The sequence below is a fragment of the Cataglyphis hispanica genome, chromosome 3, assembly GCF_021464435.1.
Source record: "Cataglyphis hispanica isolate Lineage 1 chromosome 3, ULB_Chis1_1.0, whole genome shotgun sequence".
NCBI classification, from domain to species: Eukaryota; Metazoa; Arthropoda; class Insecta; order Hymenoptera; family Formicidae; genus Cataglyphis; species Cataglyphis hispanica.
In genome coordinates this window covers 7,889,799-7,914,098 of record NC_065956.1, presented here as the reverse complement: position 1 = coordinate 7,914,098, position 24,300 = coordinate 7,889,799, and the positions used below count along the sequence as shown (strand labels likewise).

The following is a 24,300-nucleotide window of genomic DNA, read 5'->3' as shown; positions in this document are numbered from 1 at the left end:
TTCAAGTTATTGCAATGCTATGAAAAAAAAGTTAAGAAAAAATGTGTTTAGTTAACATTTTGTTAGTTGAAATATTTCAGTATTTAAGTTAAATACATTTTTTTAAATAAAGTAAACTAAAGCCAACTAAAGTAATAATAATCAACTTTAAACATTTAGTCAAGTTAACAATTTTTTTTTTCAACGTATGTATAAGCATTAAAGGAAAACTCATGATTAATCGAAATCGCTCTTATTATATAAATATAATTTATTTTAATCGCTATTTACTCAAGGATTTTCGCAACAATAAGGTCACGATAAACTTTTACTCTTTCAATCATCGAACACATCGCCTCTCCGCTTTATATTTTAATGATCAATATATTATAATCCTTGCTAAAATTCTCCTATATTTTCCTCTCTCTCTCTCTCTCTCTCTCTCTCTCTCTCTCTCTCTCTGTTTGTGTTTATGTATGTAGTTAGCTCCGTCGGTTCTTCATACAAAGAACTTCACCATCTCAAACGCGAAAGTTTGTCACAGCTACGTCGTCGGTTGGCGCGAAGAATATGTCTAGTAACAAAAGGCGTTTATAGTGGCGCACGACTTATCTCTGACAAGAGACCCTCGGCCATTACCACGCCAATTTGCAGATATTTTTAAGGGGATCGATAGTGGATTGTTTGCGGTTCTTATGCATCTGGCACACGCGCGCGTCGGCCAGCATGCAAGCGCCACGGGCATTTTTTAAAATCCTTTTTGCTCCCTTTGAAGCGTTCGACCCTTTGAAGCACGCCTCTTTAACTCCTTAGTTAGAGCCTATGAAAAATACCGGCACTATCATGCGTTAATAATCGCGCGGTATGTGTGCGCGTGTGAACTTTCAACAAGTTGAGCTTAGCGTGATAAATTTTTTCTTATGCGTTTGGAATTTACTTGAAAATCTCTTCAAAATTATTATTGGATGTATTTTTCTATCGAAATGTATAGTGGTTTACTCTGGACCGATTTTTCACGTTTTTACTAAAACCTGCTAAATGCTTACTCTAATGATGTTACTCGCATATACGTATAACTAGCTTTAGATATTCTTTACTGATGAAAATAATATTTTATGTTGTTACGATGACAACATAATTATATTTTGAATAATGCAATTGCGATTATATATACAACTTGTAACCTTGGAGATCATCCTGTAAATTTTCTTTGCATGAGACGGCTGGCGCGTGACGTTTCTCGAGAGGTGGAAGTAATTCCATTTTTCCCCTCATTGCGACCGTTTTTTTTCGTTCCGGCTTAGCTTCGTTCTTCCATGATAGCACCTTTATTAATAGCACAGGAATTAAGTCCCCCTCCCTTGCAGAATAAATATTTATTTTTTGCACTTTTCCTGCGCCCTTTTAGCAAGCGGTTAATAAGCTCGTTAAGTTACATTATTTCGAAAAAGTTTGCTTGCAGGTATATTTTTACACGATAAGATCTTTTCGTTAAAAATATGTGATGATTATCTCTGATTAAAAATTCTAAATTATAGTTTTAAATTTTTGCATATAATATGTGTTTGCTAAATGATAATTTGAAATAATGAGTATGTGTGCGATTATCGAAGAAGAAAAAAATTATTTTGCAAGAATTAAAACGCCGTGAACATATATTAATCAGATTGATCTATCTTACACACAATATAACGAAATATTTCTAAAAAGTGTGAATATCATTGCAAACTCTTGTTTAAGAGGTAATATCGCAATCTTCTTTTGCATTTGAATGAGACGGAGATCCCGCGAGTAAAGAGATAATTTGATTTCTTTCGATTCGAATAGTTTCTTTTCGAAATTGTCTCGCTATTTTATATGATGCTCCAATTTAATTTTTAGATTAAAAATCAAACATAAAAATAAATTGCTACAATACGAGATTGAATTTCTACATCGATGAAAAATTTACTATCGAGAGGAGATATTTACGCACACTTATAAATATGATCGATAATTTTTACTATAGTTGAAACTAGCACACAATGATTTTTTATCGAAATACAACTATGTATGGCGGATAATCATTACTGTCTAGAGATCTGCCTAGAAACAAGCAAAATAGAATTTTTCGAGAGTTAGAATTTATTGGATATTTTATTATGGCAGCCACACGAGATGCAATACTCTATAGCACCCGATCAATTAGAGGCTCTCTCTGAGAGAGAACCAATCCAGCATTTCATCAGTGCTCGAAAGCTTGTAATCTCTTTTACCGCAAAATTCGACGAATCTCGATCTATCGTTATCTCACTAACTTTGCCAATCTCCCTCGTTCAGTCGGTGGTTTGACGTTCACCAGACGGAAAGCAAGACATCGGAAAAGAGCGACGGGAAGTTCCGAGAGCGACGTCTCGGGCGACGTCACGGCGAGATCGGGCGTGAGGAAACGCGAGTGCGAGTGCGAGTGCGAGTGTGAGTGCACATAAACCGGCTACAGTGGTATATCCAGGTGGAGGCAGGAGGGTGCGGGGCCGGCAAAGCCTTGTGACGAAACGAAGGATTAGATGGTGGAGGTGCTCGGAGGCCGGGCTAGGGAGCCTACGGGGCCTACGCGCAGGGCACCTCGCACCTACCCAGGATTAGTGGAGCTGCAGGTGCGCCGTGTGGGCCCCCGCAAGGACGTAGAAGTATTTACCTTAGGAGTGACTCAACTCGAGGGAGATTCGCAGGACCACGGTACTGAATCGCGCGTCTCGTTCACGACGCTCGTCTGTGTTCTCGCGACACAGCGTCCTGAAAAGAATCAAGGACGTTCCAAGCTCGTTGCGCGAATCGCACGAGGCGCGAAGAGGAGCGAGGAGCTTCCGTCGGAGGAAATCAATCCGACGGAACAGAACGAAACGGAGAAGGACGTTAGTCCTTCGCAAGAAAGGCCGCTCGCGGCTAGGTTTGTGAACAAGTCGGAGCCCGGATCGGGCTCCCGCGTAAGGAGCGAGGCTGGCGAGCGCAATGTGGCAGAGCGGCGGCATGGGCACCCATGCGGCCAACAACCCGTGGATGAAGCTGATGGGCATCGTCCACAAGGAACGGAGGCACCACGATTCGGGGTCCACCGCCGCCGCTGCCGCTTCTGGGGTGCAGGGTTCAGCGACCACCGGCAGCAACGATCGAACGCTCAATCAGTAAGTGTATTTGATCCTAAAGCATTTTCTTAGCAACCTCGTTGTATATGCGCGCGCAGTTTCCATTTTACTTTATGGTATAAAAATATTACTATAAATAGATTGATATTTTTTTCAATTAAATACGCGGATGAAATATTATCGCGTTCTCGAAAATTAACCACGGGAAATATTGGAACGGTTTGTCGTTGAAGGTTATCGATGATACTCGTTGGAGTAACAAGGCAAATGCAAGATGATTGAAATTCGATGGGTTCGATTTGCCCGTTGAAGGGCCGACGAGAGCAAACACGGCTTGTCGCAGCGAAAGAAAAGAAAAAGAAGTTGCCTCGCGCATAGACATCGCACTTCTTTACGCTCGTTTCCTGTCATTCTCGTCCGAGATTTGATTGCCGCGTAAATTTTTCACAAGTGTCCTGGAGTTCCAGAGTATGAAAGAAATGACATTTAATTTGAGTCAGCTGTTTGATGCTAGATATTGATATTTATATAGCAAGATATTTTTTAAAGTATCTTATATGTTCTTACACTAACAATAAAAAAAAATATCTTAATACAACAAAATTTTACTTTAAAAAAAATTATTTATTTGGAAAATTCTTATTTATTTATGTTAATAACTTTACATTTTTTAATTGAAGTATTTATTTAAAAAGTTTTGATATACAGTAAAATAAAAATCAACTCTGAGAGTAGAAATACATTTTTTGTATTTTATACATATACAATATTTAAATTATATAAAAATATTTTCTAAAGAAAAGAAAATATGAAGAAAAGCAAAAAAATATACTTATATTATTAGAAACAGCCAAGAAAACTTTTTTCTACGTGTAATCTACTTCGTTTTACATAGTGGCTTTTTCGATCTACTAATTTTTGTTTTATATCTTTCATTATTTAATAAATTCTTTAATTTAACAAATTATTACATACATAATTATTGTTACAATTTTATATATGTAATATGTTAAATTTTTATGAAAGATAAATTAATTTCTTTATCTTTTGCCGAAGTACAATCAGAACTTTGCATGATGATAATAGTAAGATGACAAACTATGCTGTCGAGAAACAGTTCATTCCATTGTTGTTTCCGTTGTTCTTCCATCGTCGCTTGAGTTGCTCTGGACAACTCTGTCTGTTGTTCACTGCTTCACATCTCGCGTCTATTTTTGCAATTTGCGAGTTTCGCCGCTTCTCACTTATTGTTAGATATTCGCTACCTCTTCTTCAAGTAGATTCGTTAGTCTAAGTACGTCGGTCGATTCCGCCTCTCGAAATCACGGCAACTCAAATTGTACGGTCCAGACAGACGTAGCCGCAAAGAAGTCTATTATATTTTTTTTGCGCGTTTGCTTAGATTTCTGATCTACTCTTAGAATACAATATATAATATTAATTATTATTAGCAAAAATTATTAATTTTATATTAATAATAATATAATTTTTCTCAATTGTTTTATACATCGTTTTTAATTTTGCACAATTTTTTTTCATGATTTCTTTGATCTATAAACACTGCATATGCATGTAGTTTTACTATATATTTATGCAGCATTTCTTAAATTTCCATTTCTCTCTTTATTCATCTTTATAGTTTAAAATACGATAAGAATGTATGACGCCATCTCGTTTACCGTTTAATTTCAAGCTGAACGGTGAAGAAACGATCCTCGTTTCTCCGTCTAAAAAGTCGCTTTCGATGCTGACAAATGTTAGATTCTTCGAGTAGGTGAGCAATTCCCGTGAGCGATTTTATTCCGCGTGGAATTTCAATGATGACGGAAGATTGAATAAATGTTCTTATCCTCGAAGATTCTCGAGAATATGTACAATTGCGTTTTGAGCAGTTCGATTGTAAACTGCAAAAACAATATGGCGAATAAAATCAATTTGGGCATACACTTTCGTATATTGTTAAAAGATATTACATAATTATTCAATCGTTGACTGTTCGTGACGATGATGGCATAAATATATTTATTCCTTTTATATCGAGCAGCAAAAAAAAACACAAAATATTCCGGAAAAGCACGAATTCAGCAGGAATGGTTTACGAAAATCAGAGATGATTTTTTTTTAAACATCGTAAATTTTAAATTTTGTGAAAAAATGATCTTTTTAAGTAATTTAAATAGACTAAAACTGATCTTCAGATTGAAATTTATTTCATTTTATAATTGCGATCTAGTGATCAGCTGATGGTACGTGATGTGAGCTTTGCTTCATCTCGTCTTTGACGATTCAAACGTTTGCGTGGGTGCAGTATGATTACTGCGGAAATAGCAAAAAAAAGATTGCAGAAAAAGAATACGCGCTTTCTTTTTTTCTCGTTTTGCGCGAAAAACGACTTGAACGCTGTTATAAAATATCAAATCAATATCGAAAACATTTTGTAATTTTTCACTTTTATGGAGTTTCTCACATATGAATGTTCAATCTTTAGATCTGATTTTATCGATGGAATTACAGTAGATATAGGAATATTTTGATATTTTTTAAAAATTGAGTGAGAGAAAACGGAAAGATTATAGAATGATCATTGGTTACTGCAGATTAGCATGATAGATGCCAACGATAGATACGTCGAAAACATTCGACAGCCGGTGAATTTGTTCCTTTCCGCGGCCGGAAATTGCGAGAGGCTGGAAAATCAGATTTACGCATCTATCGACGAAAATTGAACAGTGCATCTCGTGTTCCGCATTTGTCTCTCATTAGAACTTGGTGAAAATCTATGCGTTTGTCCATCCTCGAGCGGTTCCGGCGCTCTTTATTATTTCCCCGCAAACAGTTCCGCGCGTTACGAAGTTTACTTTAACATCCATTTATTCATACGCGATCGATAACGATATTCATTTAATATTAATGGATATTATTGGAAGAAGAGCGAATTGAATAGAGCCACAAGAATGTTTTAACATACTTATTTAATATATTTAATATTATCAATAACTGACTTATAAAGCAGTTGCTACCGTGTCGGTAGCGTACCTCCTAGTAGAATCGTCGAATAATCGCACAATTCTGTTTTGATATCAAGCGCATCGAGACATAAATAAGTCTCGCGTATTGAATCCAAAGATTTGCTGAAGCCAGGACTGTAGATTTCAGAACGGTGAATTCAAATCTGTAGAGATTGCAGGCTTGGAATCTTAGACTTTCATGCTCAGCGCGAGCATGATCGAATTTGTATTTCAGAATCCATGAAAATTCGTCTCTGATATTTACTACAATTTTTATAATAAATAAAATCCTGCTCGATTTTATTATGAAGAATATCTCTCTTTGCTGCGACGTTTCAAGATTCGTCGCTTGTAAGTCCCTTATGGGAGAATTTATCTTCCCTTCGTGTGCTCTTGACATTATTCGTGCGGATTTTCTGAAGCGTTTCTTTTTAAGCAAATTGCTTGATATACCGGGTGATTCAAAAGGATTATCGCAAATTTTTAGATAAGAACTCGTTTGCATTTATATTAATGTTTGTTCCGTGTCACATGCTTTCGAAACTCGACGAGATTTGCTTGAAGCACCCGGTATACGTGGCCGGAATAAAACCATAAGTGGGACGTTCAATTGATTAATAATAGCGCGGAATGAGCGAGTCGTTTGCACAGCCGCGTTTCGTTACTATTAATCGCTCTATTATTGCGATCGATGTGTCACGAGAAGATATAATAAAAATAACGCTACATACATATTGTCATAAATATATACAGCGCACACGCAACGAAAGCTGAGATAACCGGGACATGGGAGAAATAATAGAAGAGAGAAAAAGAGAAGGAGAAAGTGAGAGAGAAAGATATAATGATCTCTTCTTTCAAAATTATCAAATAATGTAAGATAATTGATACGCTTTATTTTATAATGTAACTTTTCAATTATGCCGATAATTGAAATATAGTAATGTTTGTTATCGAATATCATGCATACAGATGTCGTGATGAATAGTAAACATTGTTTCAAAGACAAGCTCATGTAACAAGGTAAACACGATATGATTAGTATAAATGCTCGCGTCAAATTGCACTTGAATATGGCATTAGTCAGAGCAGAGTGTACTCTGTATTTTTCGTCGCCATAAATTTCATTCATACACCCTCTCATGTCAACCGTCATCAAGAGCTAAATGGCACAGTTTTCACGAATTGAGTTGAATTTCGCCAATTGAGCTTGACATCACTTTTGAAATAACAATTTATTTTTTTATGTGTAAAATTATATTTGTCCTTATTTGTTTGAGGAAAATCTAAATGGCAATATATATGCAATAAATTTATTCGAGCAACATTAGCTCCGTTATTTCAAGATATACATTTAAATATACACGATAAAAAATAACGTGGTATTAGTATAATGGATGTCACATTTTTCTCTAGTTATTAGAAATAATATACACGGAAGATTCCTCATCATATGTACTACGTACTAATTTTTATTGATTTATTTTGTATAATAATTTTTTTGTTAAAATATGGATCAATGTTTGGTGATATACGTTACAGCAAGAATAAGTAAACACAAAGGATTTTATATGTCATTAATTTATTTTTATGGACCCTTAACGTTCATAAAATCTTGATATCCGAGAGTTCTTTTGCGCCGTGCTACTTTGCGATACCTCATATCTGTTTACTCGCGCGCCTTATCATGTATGTGAACATAATCACTTTTGTAAGCGCGAACACGCGTAGAGATCGGTCTGCGGGATAAGAAAGAGTGATGCATAGTTATCGATACCTTAAACACCTTTTGGTCTTTACTTATTATTGTTGGCATAAAATATTACAGCTGTTATCGCATTATTACGACCATTATTCGGGCACCATGTAAAATATATTTATTTCATCGCAGTTGTGTGTTTTTTTTTTTTGTCGCGCAAATTTTTCTCCTCCATCGCAGTAGACGTGATTTATGTACGAAAGCACATTTTTCGAGCGACCGTCCGTAATTGTTGACATCGGTGTCAACAGTCGTATCTCTTAGCCTATTTACGTGTTTGCAAAAGCTTGTCGCGCGACATCTCGCGCGGTAGCGGCTTCTGCCCGTCCTTATTCAGGGATGACACGAGACTGTGCAGCGCAATTTCCAGCGCGCTGAAATAAACTCATCTCGACTGTACGGCGCTAGGGAAACGTGGATGCGGCTCGAAAGCGAGCGCTGATCCGCTTACTGACGTAAGAAGTGGCCATCGCGGATCCTCGTTACGTTCCGTCATCGAAGGTGAGAGGGTCATGACCGGGGTGGAGGGGAGGGAGGGGGGGAGGGGAGGAGGTGTGACGAAGCTTTTCCTGAATCTGACCGCACACCACCAGGTATCTTGTGTAACAGTATCTAAGCACCTGTTGCGATCCCGCGCTCGGAAGAGAGAGCTAGATTGCGCTTTCTGGCTTACCGTTCTGTCTTAGCCGTCTCCGGATGTATGCTTTGACGCGTATATATCCTTCTATGCATATTTAACGTCAAATACGGATGTGCAACTCTCGCTTTTGTGTACCGAGATTCACGCTTACGTAATACTAGCGTAGTTAGAAAATGTACATTGCCATAATGACTGAGCGAGAATATGAGAGCGTCGATAATTGTCAGTTTCTTCTCTGTATGGATTTAATGTGATAGACTTCAATGCGTGTGATAAGTGCGCTCGATATATTTAAATAATGTGTCCTCGCATACTTATCCCGGTATAATAGCGCGTGCGTGTAAGAATTTCTATAAATATATACACACGGGCAGATACACATAAGCGAGTATGACAGGGAATTTAAATCGCTCGCCACATCAATACTTCGATAATTGGTACGGTGAAAGAAACAATGCTGATGAGCATCGTTATTTAATCATTTAATCTGTGAAACGATTTTCCAAACAGCGTTTTCTTTTACACGAAGGAAATGTATTTATTAATTGAACATAAAAATATATTTTTAAAAAACTCGAGAAATTTACTATGAAATTTCTTGTTTTTTTTTTTCTTTTTTTTATTAGAATTGTTATTATAATATTACGGATTAGTATAACTTCGTAAAAGATTTTCCAAACAGCGTTTTCTTTTACACGAAGGAAATGTATTTATTAATTGAACATAAAAATATATTTTTAAAAAACTCGAGAAATTTACTATGAAATTTCTTGTTTTTTTTTTTCTTTTTTTTATTAGAATTGTTATTATAATATTACGGATTAGTATAACTTCGTAAAAGATCGCGCTCGTAAAATTTTTGAAAAAGAGAAGAGCGTGAGAAACGAGCAGCGGATAAATTCAAACGCGGTGAATTGGTGACGTTAAACGGTACTGAAGGAGATAGACGGTGGACACGCATAGATTTGACTGCGGTCGTGATGACGTTAAGAATAACGAACGAGGCCGAGGGCAAGAGCGAGGCTGCGACCCGACACCGAACTCGCAGCAGAGCTTTGTTACTATCATTATGCAGCGCACCTATACAGCGTGTTCGCTATAGTGTGTGTGTACGTAGAATCTTTCTCTCCCTCTTTCTCTCTTCCTGCACGGTCGTTCATGTTTCAGTGGTTCTCAAGAAATGGTATAATATCTTTTATCTCTGACGCTAACCATTGTGTGATTGCTCAATCTCAAATTATTTTTATGCTAGATATAAAAGAAGAAAAAAAATGAGGATTAATTGTAAAAATTGTGAAACACAATTTTTACACAAAAAAAAACACAAAAAAAAAATGAATCTAAATTTTATAGGCCTATTCTAAATCAATCTGTTATTTTTTCGTTTAAAACGCAAGTCGTTAATGATTTAATAAGGTAAAATGATTAAAGATGAAGATCATGTGGGACGACGTCATCAATTTGTCTTCCTTTTTTTTTGATTAAAAATTTAACGCGGTATGTAATAATTTGGGGAAGAAACATTTGGGGTTGGATTCCTGGAGAACCCCTGGTGCAGAGAGATCGGGCATGGCGCGCAGCAAACCTCTAACACTACCTTGCACCGATTCACGGCAATGCGGTACTCCTATCTATGTTTAATAGACTGCATAGGCGGCGGTTACTGCGTGTCTTTTGTAAACTTTAGGAGTTGCAAAGTGAGAAAAAAAGTGTTCGATAGCTTGCCAGAATATATTAGATTACAAAATTATTATATTTGCAACTTTTCGTTATTGAGTCAAGCCGAGCGAATGTAGTAGATATTTTTTTCGACGATGAAACATCGGTGTTTGTCAGAAAAATTATTGAGAAATTTCGGGATAAAATTATGAAGATATACTCTCGTCGGGGTTAAAATCAGAAAATCAGATACAAGCGGAGCTTCTACTTCATTCTTAATTCTCTCGAATCTCGAGATAATTAAGGGAATATAAAATTCTTGGAGATCAAAGAGATTCCCTTAGGTTTTAAATTTAATTAAGATCTCTTAATTTTTTTAGGAACTCTTTTATTACTCCACGTGTCCTTTGCTTCATAAATTTGATTCTATAGAGACTTACTAAATTTTTCCATTCGTAGATTTCTAACAAGTTCGAATCGAAACATTGTACTAAATGTGTATTTCTCGGATGGATGATTACTCAATTTCTTGCTTTTATTCGTGCAATGTTTTTGCACAATCTTTATTAAATATTTATGCATCATAAATTATTTACAATATTATTTATTTCAATGAAGATTTTACTTTAATTTTATTTAATTCTAAAGATTCATTTATTTGACTAGAGACTAAAATAATAGAGATTTTGAAATAATGGATCTGCTACGCGAGACAGATTGAAAAATATAATAGCACATATATACATATATATATATATATATATATATATATATATATATCATTTTATCTATTAGAATCATTTTTGTTATATATTTCAATGTCTCAATCATGTTTTAACTGCGCTTTCTAGAAAGCGCGAGGGACTCCAGCGCTATCGCTGCATTCATTGCATTTCGATACGCGATCACGTGTATAGGAATTCATTTTTTTCCCCTGTCACATGTTCTTTCTCGCTTTTTTTCTCGCTCGAGTTGTAACAATGTCATCGATATTTGCACGAGTATTTTTCTGCTCGATCGGCCGTCCGGAACGTAGATTTATCCACATAGGATATTTCGCGAGGGACTATAACTTTATTGATCCTGTCTACGTATGAAATAAAACGGTATATACTTATTGCGAGCACGGAACAGGCTGTCGTATTGTATTCCATTAAGTTATTCGCTAAACGTGAGTAGAGGGTAATGTAATGGGCCTATACGTTTTCACATACTTATATGTATACATATATATTAGATGTATGTACACGTACAACGTGGGTCTATTATTAGAATATTCTATACAATTGTAGTTTTTCTTTTGTTTTTTTTTTTTATAAAATACTGCGAACTATTTGAAACAACAATTTCAGTATTCCAAACATTTTTCTGCTGTCTTTAATTATCTACTCTTCTCTCTGTCTTCTTTGCCTGAGTAGGAAATACGTGCACGTTTTAAATATTAAGTATTACAAGTCTTCTCGGCACAGGTCAGGAATGCTTGGGACAAATTTCTCGACTGTTCCTTCCGTGTTCTCCTTGCATTCGTTCTTAATTTAAAGTTTTCGTGAACTTTTACGTTCCGCAGTTCATATAGTCAGCTTGTATATTATTTGTGGCGAATATATACAATAACTTCTTTTAATTTGAAAAATAAATTATAAAAGTCATGGCAATATGATAACAAATATTATATTAATCATATAAATTCTCTCTTAAAATTATATTTCTTAAAACAGCTATCTGAAATCAGCTGTCTGAAAAAGGAAAATTCAGATAGATATAAAGGATTTATGTTTCAACGAACTGAAGAATTTTCTTAGTTTTTATTGTAATAATTGATATGTGTTTTTCTTTTTATTAAAAATATTTTTATTTACTTTCCATTTATATATCGATGATGGTTAAATATTGTATAAAAGTATTTATTGTTTATCGTCAATGTAATTAAAACAGGTAAATAAAACTCGAAAAATCCTTCATATTTAAGTTATTTAATTATCCATATTTCTAAAGTTGAATTTTAAATAGTTTGAATACCAAGCATGCACATGTGATAAAAAATACAATATAATATAATATTTGAGGGAAAGCTATTTTTATTTTAATTTTGTCTACGTATTTTAATTTTGAAAGAATAAGCGAAAAATATTATTTCATATAAGAAAAACATATAAGAAAAAATATTACTTTGAGAATATTGAATATATCATCCACACATAGCTACGCACATACACAAATACATCAAGTTTTCACTAAAAAGAAATGGATCTATAAATGGAACAACTATCCTCTACAGTTTGCGAGTGTACATATAGGCGGATATCTATCTTTTCCTGTAATAAAGAGGAGGGTTCGAGATGTGTTTCAAGGATCGATAGACGTCCTTTTGGATGGCCTTTTTGGGAGAATTGCCAAATTATGACGCTCAGAAGAATTTCTAAAATCACGAAATACTTCATGAATTTTTTTCAAAATTGATATACATATACGAGATTTTTTTTTCGAAAATCGCAGAATAATTCTCGGCGTGAATTATTAAGTCACAAAAGTGACATTTCCGATTAGTTTATCCGCAAGTAAAAATGTTTAGTGACTCTGTAGTTCAATATTAATCTATCCTCGTTGAATTTGTAATTTTTGATGCGATATTTTTCGTAGATATCTCGTATGCATGTCTGTCTCGTCGAACGCATTAAAACAGCCTAATCCGTACCGAGCGGTGCGTTGCGTGATGCAGCTGCTCGTGAAACAACAAATGGTATACACATATGCGAAATATATACGCATACAACCACATGATAAATACGCGTATAACATCGTGGTGTAGAGTTTAGCGCATAGTGGACACTCAATAGCCTTTTATATTCTTTCCCGCGGCAAGTAGGCTGTGCACAAAGCGGTGTCGTGGCGAACTAATATTGACGCATTGTCACGGATCGTATAGCATAATCTACCTTGGTTTCAGCGGCCTGAGAATCCCAGCGTGTATAATCGAAGCTATTGTTTCCCTGTTAATAGTAGCAAAAAAAAAGTGGAGAGCAGCGAAAAAAAAATTATATAACAAATAATCAATAATGATTATTATATACAAAATAATATTATGATGTGAAGAATTTTTCACAGTTACAATATTTGGTAGAAAATGTTTAAATAATTTGTAAGAAATCTTTTGTAAGAAAATAATTTGAAAGAAATCTTTTAATATATAAAATTGTTTAATGACAAAGTGACAAATAATTATTGAAATGCTAACAATAAATTTAACGGAACACTAGATATTCTTTAGGACACGTGTCTTTTTTGTCGGCCCTCTTCTTGAATTTCGAAGATACTCGGAAGGGTTATCTCCTTGGCATGAGAAACTAAGGTTTTCGATTAACTCGCTGCCAGAGGCCCCGGCAACGGAAATCTCCGCTGACATTTCCGAATGCGGTCACTTAAGTTCCTCGGTCGCGAGACTTAAGAGATCGGAAAGGACTGGGCGAGGTTAATCCAATTACCCCTCTCGTCCATTCTTCGGTTCTCCATCCCCGCGAGCGTCAGGAAGCAGCTTGCCAAATCGGTCGACTCTGAAGAGACGCGAGTGTTATAACGTGCCACGTGTTGCTGCGCTCTCGCGTGTAATGTTCTTACGGATTTTCCCGGGCGATTACGCAGTTATGCACCATAGTCAAGAAAAATAAAAGCCGCATAGTTAATAGGTCTGCTGCGTGAATCGCCTAATTAATACCGAGTAGCGAGACTGCGCAGAAATAAATCGTAGACGTGAAGTCGTTAAATTTCTGCTGGGAGATTTAAACGAAATGACAATTTGTAATGCTTGAAATAATAAATATTGTATTTAATTTTTCAAGAGAGAAGGCAAAACGGGAATAGCACAGTATATCTTGTAAGCTAAAAAGAATGGACCTGATGTAACAGCAATCTTGCAATCTTCATCCATCACCTCGTATCTGTAATTAAAGTTAGAAGCTGAAACTCTAGGGCGAATATAGTTTTTATGCTGTAATAAATTTCTTGGCGATTTAACTTGTAGGTTGTTGATATAAAATTTTCGTTGCAATTAAGGATGTCATTAAGAAGAAACCGAATATGGAAAAAAAGGAAAAAAAAAGAACAGTTTGAGAAAACGTATTAATTGCTACTGAAATAGTAATGAAATTAATTACCATTTCTCTATTTGTAGGATACTTTTTATGTGGGAAATATCTATTTCACAGATTTTTTATTCGTATGTAATAGATTCTCTGTAATTTGATGAGCGAGGTCATCATATCTTGTTTCAAGCTTAAATATATTGGAGAATTATTGTTATTGTGAGAATTATTATATAATAACAACAACAATAACAATAATAATAATAATAATAATATAAATAGATTATATATATATAAAATAATTATATATATATATATATATATATATATATATATATATATATATAATTATTTTGGTATATATTTTAATTATTGAAATTCTCACTTCGGTTACATTAATATTTATAGAACACTTTTTTATTGTTAAATAAAGGATCTAAATGTTTAACGAGGGATATAACAAGACTTATTAAAGACAATGCGGAAGCAGAAAAATGTTTTATTAGTTTCTTTGTTTGTCTCGAAACGGTAATTGTCACCGGTAATTGTCATCTGTGCGTTTTATTATACGCTCGTTAACTCTTTCCGCCGGATAACCGTTGGAATGACTAAAAACATCGGTTTATATCCTCGTCGAAATTTTTAACTTTTGTCCAATTGGAGTCAAGCACCACGGTTTAGAAAGTGTTCAAAATTGAAACATTAGTAATATGTCAGAACTGGTCGATCCGTAATAAAATATAAAATGTGGAAAGTACACACGTACAAGTACACGCATATGCATATATGTATATGTATATTTATATATATTCTATGGCTAACACAATTCCAAATGGAAACGCTTCCGAGATTTGAGGATTATCTTCAATTTTTTAATAAAAACTATGTATATCATTTTATATATATATATATATTTTTTTTTTAATTTTTTATTTAAAAACATTGAGATAGAATCATAAAAATATCAATAATTTACGAAATATCTTACAATTTATTTTGACGAGTCGCGACATAAAATATGAAATACGATGTAAAGTATTCACTTTTTCACTAAAATATTTGCTACTTTTTTACAGTATAATGAGTAAAGAAATGATTGATGATTCTATCTTTGTACAAGTTGCGACATTGCACTTACAAAGTGCAAGGATAATTACATATCTTTTTTTAAAGGCAGTCATATATACACGAATATTCTTTATATTAATTAATTTATCTCGTTATTTTACATATAAAAAAAGTATTAAAGTAAATTCATTGGAGAGTAAATACAAGATGTTATAATATGTACATAATTATACACACGTACATATTTATGCAGAAATAAATAAAAATAAATTATTTTCTTTTAGTGGAAATTTTAGAATTAGCAGCGCAGTATATATTATTATAGCTTATAACATTTAAAATATGTAAAACATGTAAAAAGATACAATTTAACAGATATATTTAATTATATTAGAATGGGGAAACCTATTAACAACTTTACATTCAACACATTAAAATACATAAAAAATAATTATTATATATTTATATTTTAAAACGATTTTTTGTATATATGATGAAGCTCATCAACATTGGATGTAATGTGAACAGAGAGAGAGAGAGAGAGAGAGAGAGAGAGAGAGAGAGAGAGAGAGAGAGAGAGAGAGAGAGAAGGGAGGAAGGGAGGAAGAGAAGAGAGTAAGAAGTATGTGGAAAGAATCCTGAATATCTTCTTGTTAAACTAGATATAGGATCTTCACACACAGCGGACACAATTTGCTGCAGTGAAAAAGTTTTACCACTCGATGGTTGAAAAGAAAGTTTGTGAAAAGAAAGAAAGGAGCGACGCGAGAAAATGAAGGTAGCAATGAAAAAGTCATCTTGCGGTCTGAGTCATCTATGTTTGCCGTTTTATAAATCGATCGAATTTGGCAAATTTCCTTGCCACTCAATTGGCATCGTTTTAATCTACACGACGATTATTTCATCACTTCTCAATTGTGTTTTATCTGGCCAATGTTGGCATTCGCTACTTTTTTTCAACTATATAAATAAATCAAAGAAGTTAAACATTAGGATGAGTAGAATATTTATGAAATATATATAAAGTAATAAATATAAAATAGCAGCATGTGAGGAGAATTTATCTGATCGAGAGATAAAATTGCTATCCATTTTTTTTAATGCGAGCATTTGATATCGTATTCGTTGATCACTTATCGTATTTAATGAATCGCCGAATCGGAGCAACAGATTCTAACCACATGAAGTGCCATTGTCTGTATCTCTATCAGATGCCACTTGAAAATTATTGTACTTCGAATTGATTGCAATTATTGAAATTGCAAAAGTCCCGATGAATGGAAGAAATATTAGCTTAACGCAGAGTGAAGCAGTAAATGAAATAATATATTCTTTAAAAAATATTCTTGGATATTATAATCAGAAGAGGACTCTCTCAAAAAAGTATAATACATTTACGATAAAATGATATGTAATGTCATTGGACAACGAATGTGGTTATAATATAGATTCATCAAAAATTTTGTGGTTCTTTCCAAGCGAAAAGTTTGCGACGTTTCCGCATGCTGGTCGATACGCGATCGCGTGTACGAAATTTCCGAGATCGAGCTCGAATGATCGACACGGCATGCTCGCAATCAACGTGTCGTGATGATTTGCACGATACACGACATGATGCGATGATAACACTTCGATTCTTTTTAAAACGTATTTTTCCATCACATTACATATTTTTTATATGTTGTAAAAGTAATAATATTTAAGCTTTAAGCTATACTTTCGAAGAATCAATTTTGTCACAATTAATAAGTTTAGATATCAATATAAATTTATCGAAAACTTAAAAGATTTTTGAATTGTTTACGATTGTTTTTAGAAATACAAATTGTAAAGATAAATTATAGAGACGAATCATTATTTATTAGAAGAGTTAGTAAGTCGCGCTTAGATTGTCACTGAACTTTATAACGCCACTTGGGTATTATCATCTCATTGTCTCCATCATCGTCGACATCGTCTTCGCTATCATCATCATAAGTAGTCCCCGAGGGAAGTTTGCCTCTGATGTTAACTCAATTTCATCGTGCACGCCGCATGCAATGTACAGCTGCGCCGAGTCTGCTAATGGATAGCTATGGTCTGAGATCTACTAGTAATTTTCAAACAAACTGAGTACAGATGAATCAGATACACTCTTGAAAGCAACATCAATAGTGTTCTTAAGACATAATAATATTATCGTTTATCTCACGAGCAAACGGTTAGATACCGATTTATTGAATGATTAAATGACAGCAATAGCAATCTTTCTCTTTCTCTGTTATCAAGAGAGAATATTTACCTTTAACAATATTTATCGTGAAAATCGAGACGAGTTTTTTTGAAAACAAATCTCTCACATTTCACTTTTCATCTCATTCTCATTATTTAACGTCGATGTAGGTAAACGTTTAGCCATCCACAATTAATTAATTTGTTATTATTTGTGAGATGCCATGGAATATTTTATCCTTTTACGCAGGGCAAAGCTCGGCAATCGATATTCGGATATCGAAAAGATTACGTTCATTCATGATTTTCATTGTGAAACAATGTGGGTGCCAGCCGCGGTTCCACACGCGCACGCACACACACGGTGTAAAGCTGACACGCATATGCGTGCAGCGGCTCATCGCGAGAGGGTGTTAAAGGTTATTGCTCGCGAGTGGATGCAGGGTCGATCGCCTTTCGACATCGCAGATCTTTTCGATATAAATTCCTCGAAGTTGTATTAAAATGTTTGAAATCTTTAAGGGATGTACCAGGTGATCGATTATAAATCAATAAAATTTACTTTGCTTCGAATGAAAAATGAGAAACGATTTAAAATTATTAATTTATTCACAAATTGTTATACATTACTGTGGAGAATAAAAAAAAAAAAAAAATATCGATTGAAAATAAAATCAAATTTTATCAAAACTTTTTTACCGATGTTGATTGTGCTGAAAATTAAATGTAACGTTGGAAAAGTTTCGACATTCTGGACAAATATCGAAATTTTCGGTCTACCAATAGAACCATTGATCGCGAAGGGTGCACGTGTTGCACCCTTGCTGCGAGATGGGTGGAGCCATCTACGCGTTTCTGCACGAAACAAACAATTCTTTATACTTGATAAATTATATATATATATATATATATATACATATATATATAAATTATTTATCTTTTGCTAATCTACGTTATCTATGCTTATTGATACGCATATTTAAATTTATAACGTTGCTAACAACTATTATATAAATACATTTAAACTATTATATATATATATATATATATATATATATATATAATACAATAATATATATATATATATATATATATATTTATATTTATATTTATATTTATATTTACAACAATATATATACAATACAACTATTATATAAATATAAATATAAATATATATATATATATAATAGTTTAAATATTATAATTTATTATATATATATATATATATATATATATATATAAATACATTTAAACTATTATATAAATACATTAAAAAGGAATTTTCTTCCGAATATCGTTAGCTGAAATATGGTAGAATATATTTGAAAGTTAATTGCAGGATTCATCGCAACGATGACATTCGTAAAACGCGCTATGGCAACAAAACTGGTAATTAATCATGCACCGTTTCGACGCATTATTGTCGATTTAGTCGAAAACCAAGTTGTTCGGAGAAGACGAGACCAAAATAGCTTCGTCCTTTACAATCGCTTCACGACGATTCTCAACCCTCTATCTTTTCTCGTTAAGCACCGGTATTCGCACAAGTTTCCAAACGAGCAGGATCATCGATCTTTCCCAGCTTGCACGCTATTATCCTCGCGAACTTTGCGGTTGTAATTCTGTGGGATAGGTCTCGGATGCTCCGATCTATAGGGCGATAATAATTCATTCTGCCCACTTTTTCTTTTGACCTTCTTGTGAGGTATTTGCCGATTTTGTGCGATTATTAAAACGACGGCGAGATTAACGAAGTATGTGTCAAATAAACCGATCAGGACTTTGCGCAAAAACCCTCGACTTTATTCTTTTATTAAAAAGTGATAGCATCTTGCGCTAAAGAAAGATATTAAACCTTGTAATCATCTAAGCATAAATTAAAAAGGAAAAATTAAAATTATGTTTTTTTTTTTCACATGTGTGAAATACTAAATAGACATTTATAACTTATAAATCCTTGAAATGAATAAATCCTGTAAATGCTTTTTATTTATGTATGCAATAATTATTATGTTTGAAAAACAAAATAATTATTATATAAAAATGATTAATTTCTAATTACATAAAATGGTTAATTTTAAAAATAATTGTGCTGTTGTAGACACATGATGTGTGTATGTCATCTCTCAAACACGACCGCTTCAATTGTCTCGATTTGAATGCATGTCACACGGTGATAGGGTTGAATTACCAATGTTGGGTTCGCTTTCGGTGCGCTTTATTACGACGGCCGACAGATGGCTGGCCGCAGTAGCTCGTTGGCAATATGCACGTGCATCTGCACACCCCTCATCGACTCCCACTCCTCGTCCACTCAACCCCCGAATCCCACCAGCCGCGTCGGTGACGTCAAGACGCATTGCGACATATCGCGCTACCCCGCTTCGCATCCCCTTTCCTCCCTATCCACATTGATGGCGCGCTTTTTAGCTTGTGTGCTTGAATCTGTTTTCGCATCTGCTTGGAAGATCATGCGATGAATGAGCACGACTGTATATACTAACTGTCTTAGTGGCAACTTTAGGGGCGGGGGGGAGGTTGATTCTTTAATGTATGCCAAATCACTTTTTAATGAAGAAAAAGTTTTTCTTTTGTTTATTGAAAGATACTAACGAAGATATATATATATATATATATATATATATATATATATTTATTTATTTATTTATTTATTTACTTCTTTCAAGCAAATATTATTTTTTTTCGACATTTTTTCGCATCATCGGAAATACAAATGAGATGCTCCAGCAAGTCGATAAATTTTATATATACACTATATATATAAAATTTTGAGTGTTTTCCATAACGGTAAAAAAATATGAAGAAAATCCGACATATGATTAAATATAAATATAAATACATAAAATATATAAGAAAAGATATAAATTTTTTGAAGCTAATGTACCTTTATTTCTTTGTTACAGGTAAGTGAAGCTACTAAATTTTATTCGTACATCAAAACATGGGTGAGTCCGTATATTTCTTTAGCTCTGGTAATATAAATTTCTTCCATAATTCTTATATAATTTTGCCAAACAACCTGAGAAGAAATTTTTCATCGATCAACGATATTTATATGTTTAATCTGTTTTATGTAAATACAAACTATAATTTGACCAAAAAGGGTCGTTTATAAAAATTTGAGAGGAAGCGTTAAAACTTTGATCTAGAAGGAGTCGCGTTAAATTAAATATAATAAATACAATAGAAAGTATCGGCAGTATCGCGCAGGAGGTAGAAGGCTTTGCACTGCGATCGATCGCGCGCTGACTGCATCCGCCTAACGTCATCATCGCGCGCACGTGACCAAATTCTGAGTTTTCTGCTCCTGGTGGAAATTGCGGCGGCAATTTCATATTTACGCGTGCGTACGCCGCTCATGCTTTCCGTTACAGTCTGCATTGCGCCAGTGCGTAAAGTGAAACGATCTCGATTATCATGAATCTTTCAGCCTCTACGGATTGAACGAGCCGATTGTTTAATCCTGTTAAATTAACGATTTAATAAGAGATTTGTCGTTAAAGTTTAATTTTCGAATAAATTATAATATATCTGCTGAACATAGATGTAGATATATTTTTATATCTCTATTTATATTCTACACTTTCAATATGAATTAAGGTCAATTTATGTTCGATAATACACAAGAGATGGAGTGAAAAAATCACAAAGTTATACAGATCAGAATGTTTGAAAGTTAACTCGAAGGAGCTGTATTTATGCTTCAATTATTTATACTTCAATCTGGAATTCATGTTGAAAATAAGTATTCTTAGAAGCCGTATATATACGCGCAATTAATCCTCCAATTATTTACGCCAAGAGGAAACAAGATATAAAATAATTCGCGCGCGAATTACTTTCGGTATACACACTTTATTACTTATGAATGAGACATGAAAATTTTGCAGACATATTGCGGAAAAGCATTTTGTTCGTAATATTTTATAGACGTTCGCGAAAGCTGCAAATAGATACATAAGTTTTACGACATGGCGTCGTAAGAAGTCGGGATATTTATAGCGAAAAGATGATGTCGCACGAATACTTTCTTAACCTACTGCAATTCCTGGCGAATAGCCCCGACGTTGTGTGTTTAGCCGTTCCCAGACAAGACATTACCTTCGTTTCCAAAATACACTAACTGTCATTCCGCCCACCATAACACGAGGCGTATTCTAAGGAATTAAATATACTGATTCACAAATATTTGCCTATGGAGCAATCAGACGTTTAGGTTTTCAGGATCAATTTTACGTGTTTACATATATAATTATGTTTAAAATTTTTTGGCGCTTTGTCAATCGAATCGAGATATTTTCTCGTGAATGCATTAATAGATATTGCAAATGAGGAAAGAGAAAATTAAAAGAAATTCAATAACGCACTATTAATCTCACTTGGCCAAAATCAAGGCATCACACAAGCGATCGCGTGTACATATGTAACTTTATTTATAAAATTGATAATTTAGTAAAAGTTGCGATATCATAGCGATTACTGTGCGACATTTTTGGAGAGAAGGCCAATATTTCTAGAGTGGCCAATAATTAAGCATTCCAGCTCGTCTCGGCACGATGTAATATCGAGTTTCCAGCATCCCGTCCTTCGCAATAGATCACCTCCGTTGTAAATCAAATTAATTAAACTTCATCGTGATCTGATGTGCGAAGGTGCTACGGTTGATTCCTGCAATTTGAAATATCCCGTTTGGCCGCGTAGTCCAGTGTCACTCGAAGTAAATTAAGGGCAGAGGATATAGATAGAAATAGACATAGACGCGGGTGGGGAAAACGAGAGCAAGATATGAATGACAAATTGCGAATTTCAAATAAATTAACTGAAGTCTGAATCGCGCATAATTGATTGAACATCTTAAGAAAGGATACAGCTGATATGCACATCCTTCTACTTAGGCTGTTTAGGCTTTATGTTTTATAATTGAAGTATCACTTCTGCAAATTTTAACGGATTTGAAACAATCATTATGTTTAATTAGTTAAAATCTTTTTTCTTCGAATAATTAATTCTTGTTATATTAATAATTATCAGCTATCGATAGGCAATACACATCCAGTTTTAACTCTGGCGTGTCGGCGATTCGGAAACGTACTAAACCTCGCGGTGTATTTTTAACATTGGGATGCTCGTCTGTGAAAGTGTCTCCACTAGTAGACCGCTTTTTGGAGAGCATAATCGCGTTTAGTATTGTCGCTCGATCTACATACGTGACAAGACTCGATTAAAATACGTTTTACGTGAAAAAAAAATCTATCTACGCTGCTGATGTGATCCACTCGATAATGAATGTTCAATGTGTGTTTTTTTTTAGAATAAGTTTGTGAAATCTATGTTATGATTTGTGAGAGTTTGACAATTGCTGTGCGTGTGTGGAATGAAAAGTTTCGATTTTCGATCAATCGATGTAATCAATTGACGATGCAGTTTCGATCTGTATGATATCTTCTAATGTTGTAATTTTTTCAATTTATATATGTGTCTTGCGGTGGCTGATGATGAAGGTTTAATGTGCTTGACAATTCACGTTAAGAATTGATGATTTGTCATAAGGATTTCATATAATACGGAGTTAATGATTAGGGATCCACACGATGCACGCCGGTATCAGGAGCACGTTTCTCGGGATGAGGATATTTCCGCGTCGGAGACGGAAATCACCCGAGCATGGGAGAAGGTAATGATTGCCTGACGCGAATACTAATTATCTGCTCGGGTTGTAGAATACTCGCTTCCACTCAATTGACAAGTTCAATCGTATTCTGGAGGAGAAACTTGGTTGACAAATGAACAATCAATATTGCTCGTTAATTACTATTCGCGTGCAACACAATTTGATATATATATATTTGATTTTGTAATTGATAATAAAAACATCATAGATGTTTGTGCGTGCGTGCATGCTTCCTATAAATTAAATGAAAACGTAAAATTTTGTATGGAAGGATCGATTCTGAATACGATGTTGTTATGAGACCAATTGGCGAGTATAGCGTGATGAAATAAAAAAATAGACATTCAATATTACTGAACTGATGAATAATTCGCGAAAAGTATATTTTTTATTATCCGCTAAAGCTTCTTTGCAAAGAGATTGAAGATTTAATCTACTGTGTTCAATACCGATTAACTTTTTTTTTCTAATAAATTTTAATATGCATTAAATATTGAATACACAATTAAATAGCTGATAGCACAAGTTGGACTACGCTATAATCATACATGCAATAAACTCGCTTCTGACAAACTCATGCCATCTGACGCAAGCTCGTGGAAGTCGATAAGTAAGCAGTTGGAAACTTTGTTTTTCGAGATAGTACCGAAATTTTAAAACTTTTTTAATATTAGTTATATTTATTTTACATTAATTCTGATAGTGCATTTTAGGATTTTATAGACTCTAATAACGATAAATGGAATTGATATATTTACAGATAATTTTGGGAATAATAGACGCGAGTAGGAGCGGGAAGAAGAACCAATATATATGCGTTACACGATACTATATATACTCTGAGCGAATTAAAGATATTGATTTCTTTTTAAATATATACAGTTTTTGGTTTTTCTTTACCATGCATCCGCTTTTATGTTGCATGCAAAAGGACACTTCTTTATTAAAGTTTTATTACCATGTCCTTGCACGACAATTATTACGGGAATTATTAAGTACAATCTTATTTCTGGGAATTTTTTCTGTCGACAATTTCTCTCTCTCTCTCTCTATTGATATTATTCTATTGACGTGTCTATT

The 24,300-nt window shown here is 34.1% G+C and overlaps 1 protein-coding gene across 4 annotated transcripts in view; it reads left to right on the top strand.

Annotated features, from left to right (window-relative positions):
* The first annotated feature begins 2,153 nt into the window (after positions 1-2,153).
* The window catches only part of LOC126848243 (potassium voltage-gated channel protein Shaker), a 101,333-nt gene continuing 79,186 nt past the window's right edge, over positions 2,154-24,300 (top strand). For 2 of the 4 annotated variants that reach the window (XM_050588993.1, XM_050588992.1), the window contains exon 1: positions 2,956-3,143. In XM_050588993.1, coding sequence (XP_050444950.1) covers positions 2,971-3,143 — 173 coding nt within the window. In that variant the 5' untranslated portion in view covers positions 2,956-2,970. Of the gene's footprint in view, positions 3,144-23,101; positions 23,224-24,300 lie in introns of those variants that run through there. The other 2 variants (XR_007687230.1, XM_050588994.1) reach the window with 2 other exon arrangements.